This window comes from Tupaia chinensis, unplaced genomic scaffold, assembly GCF_000334495.1.
Source record: "Tupaia chinensis unplaced genomic scaffold, TupChi_1.0 Scaffold149964_2, whole genome shotgun sequence".
NCBI classification, from domain to species: Eukaryota; Metazoa; Chordata; class Mammalia; order Scandentia; family Tupaiidae; genus Tupaia; species Tupaia belangeri.
Window position 1 is genome coordinate 276,361 of NW_006209806.1, and position 2,864 is coordinate 279,224.

A 2,864-nucleotide genomic window follows, 5' to 3' on the forward strand; every position below is an offset into this window, starting at 1 on the left:
CGCGAGACCCTGGATGGCTAGCACGGCGGAGGCTATGCGGGGAGCGGGGGGACACCCTGCAGCCCGCCTGCCTTGTGCTGGCGGCGCCTGCGAACGCTCGGCCCCCATTGCTCTGCCGGCCGGGCCGCGGCCACGCGCCCGGGGCTCCCTGGGCTCCCCAGTCTCCCCGGGGCGCTGGTAGCCCCCTTAGCTCAGACCACACACCGGGGTCGGGGTCCTCGAGCTTCTCCTTCAGCCGCGGGAAGGCGGGGCGCAGCGACTCGGGGTACTTGAGGAACACCTTGTACATGATCAGCACGGCCTTCTTCCGGATGTAGGGCTTCGTGTGCGACATCTGCGGGACAGCGAGTCAGCCGCCACACCGGGCCGGCCCCGCGCTCCCACCCGCTGGGGGAGCCCAACCCAGCCTCGAGGCCTCGGCCTGCCGCCTGCAGCACTGCCCAGCAGCCCGGGACACAGACACTCCGGGTGGGATCCACAGCGTGCCCGACCCAGGCCCTCCTCCCTCCTGGCTTTGTGCCCGGCAGTGCTGGGGTAGGACGGGAGGCCTGGAGGGAATGTGGTTCAGGGAAACCCGGCCTGCTGAACAGCCCTGGCCGGCTGCCTGTGGCCGGCAGGATGCAAGGCAGAGGGGAGCACCCAGCCCCGGCCTCGGCCCTGCGGAGCACAGCCCCCGCTCAGCCTGGGGGCAGCGCCTCAGGGGCCGGCCAGCGTTCACAGCCCCACCTGCAGGGAAGCCCCCCGCTGGCTCCTCAAACTCAGCCACGAGTGCCTGGCTGGCTCGGGTCCCAGTCTCCCACTCCGCAGGCTGGTCACAGGGACGTGAGCCTCCACGCTGTGCCCGTGGCAGAGAGGGAGAGCGCTCGCCGAGTCCCAGACAGCGGCCCGGGTAGGGGGCCACGGGGCTGTCCAGAGCACGTCCTCAGGCCTCAGGGTAGGAGTGGGGCCAGTGCCGGGCATGAAGCCTGAGTGCGGGGAGAAGCCACGGGGCGTGCAGAAGGCCACCACTGTCACCCGCCTGGGTCAAGGGGCTCGGTCAGCCGGGCCACCCGCGAGGCCCGCCCTGCAGACACGGTGGGGCCGGGGCTCAGGTACACCCCACGGCCAGCAGCGCCCGGCCGTGCCCTTGCACGACCCAGCGGGACACCTGAGCTCAGTTTGCTAGGCGCCTCCCAGACAGGGGCTCACCCACACTCACCAGCGTCATGATGTCGTTCGCCAAGTCTCTGGCGAGGTCCGGGGTGACGAAGCAGGAGAGGCCAGTCAGCGCGACGCCAGTGTCGTATTGGCTGGTACTGCTCAGGTCCTGGAAGGGAGGGGTGCTCAGGCGGCCGGCCGTGTCATGCTCAGCTCGCAGCTGCACCTGGTTTCCGGGGTAAAGGCTGGGGGAGGCGCGGAGGGCCGGCTGACACCAAGGGGGGCCCAGAAGAGGCGGGCGCGTCTAGACAGAGGAGCGGAGGCTCCCTGGGGACAGGCCGGGCTCGCAGTCACCAAGCCACCCGACTCCCAGTGCGGCCCAGAGGTGGGAGCCGGCGGCAGCCCGGCACAGCCCCCCGCAGGCTCTCACACCAGGCCTAAGGCCCACGGGCCTTGCCCAACTCAGAGGATGCTGCTGAGGCCACGAAGTCGCTCAGGCCTCAAACACTCGTGGGAAATGCAAGTGGGTCACTGACAGGGAGGCCTCTCAGTAAGCAGCAGGGAAACGGAAGGGGCGCCGCGCACTGGGCCGAAGGGACACTACTCGAGGGCCCCAGAGACGGTTCCAGAATGCCAGGCCTACAGACACCTGGGCCAGCTGGCCATGCCACCCGAGAGCCAGTGGCCAGGCCCCAGTGCGCAGAGCGTGCAGGTGCAGCACTGCCACAGCAGGGGGGGGACGGTGAGGCCTGCCCAGGAGCAGACCTGGGCCAGCTGGCCATGCCACCGAGAGCCAGTGGCCAGGCTCCAGTGCACAGAGCGTGCAGGTGCAGCACTGCCACAGCAGGGGAGGGCGGTGAGGCCTGCCCGGGCGCAGACCTGGGTGCAATGGGGGAGCTCCACCCTGGACCTCGCGGACCACCGAGGGCCAGAGTGCACCCTGCTCTGTCCTCTGGGTGGACGACCCTGCGCCAGGACCCTCTGGCCTGTCCCCATCGGGCCGGCTGGGGCCAGGCTGTCACGGTGACCAGGGCAGCGCACTGCGGCCGGGGGAGTGGCCTACCTTGCGGATCTGGTTGGTCGTCAGCATAATCACGTCCGTGCCCTCGTGAAAGCACTGGGAGGCAGCGAGGTAGCCGACACGCTGCGGGGACAGGCCAGGCGTCAGAGCCTTCTGGGACCCGCCCGGCGCACGGACACTGCAGGCCCCGGGCCACAGTCCCTCACCTGGCCGCAAGCAAACGAGCCAGGGTTCCTCCAAACTCCCAAGAGGAAAAACCTCCCGAGTTGGGAGGACCGTGTGGTTTAAATACGATGCTCTCCGGGCTGGTAGGGGGCGTGGTGCTTAAGGGCACTGGACTCCCACATGGCCAACTGCAGTTCGAGTCCTAGACCTGGCAGCTTCTTTCCTCACTTTCCCTCCTCCTCCCCCGGATCAAATTAGAATAAACAAACAAACAAAGTTAAATAAAATAATTCCTTAAAAAAACCCACGATGTTCTCTGTTCACTAACCACCAGGTGTGTGCCCTCGCGGGAGGGGGGCAGGAGAAAGCGCCCATGTGGCATGGTCACGCTGCGATCCCCGTCTCCACCCACTGGAGTTGGGCATGCACACACAGGTGCCCGGCGTGTCCCAAACTGCCAGGGCCAGGACCGTGCCCATGCCCGTGCCCGTGCCCGGCCATCTGGGATGCAGCTGCCTTAACCACCAGGCCACCAGCCAGA

At 68.2% G+C, this 2,864-nt stretch overlaps 1 protein-coding gene across 1 annotated transcript in view; it reads right to left on the reverse strand.

Moving 5' to 3' along the window:
- The window catches only part of AP3D1 (adaptor related protein complex 3 subunit delta 1), a 25,498-nt gene that overhangs the window by 18,138 nt on the left and 4,496 nt on the right, over window positions 1-2,864 (reverse strand). Inside the window, 3 exon segments of the mRNA XM_027769585.1 lie at window positions 205-334; window positions 1,199-1,306; window positions 2,201-2,281. Of these exon segments, the coding sequence (XP_027625386.1) occupies window positions 205-334; window positions 1,199-1,306; window positions 2,201-2,281 (319 nt within the window).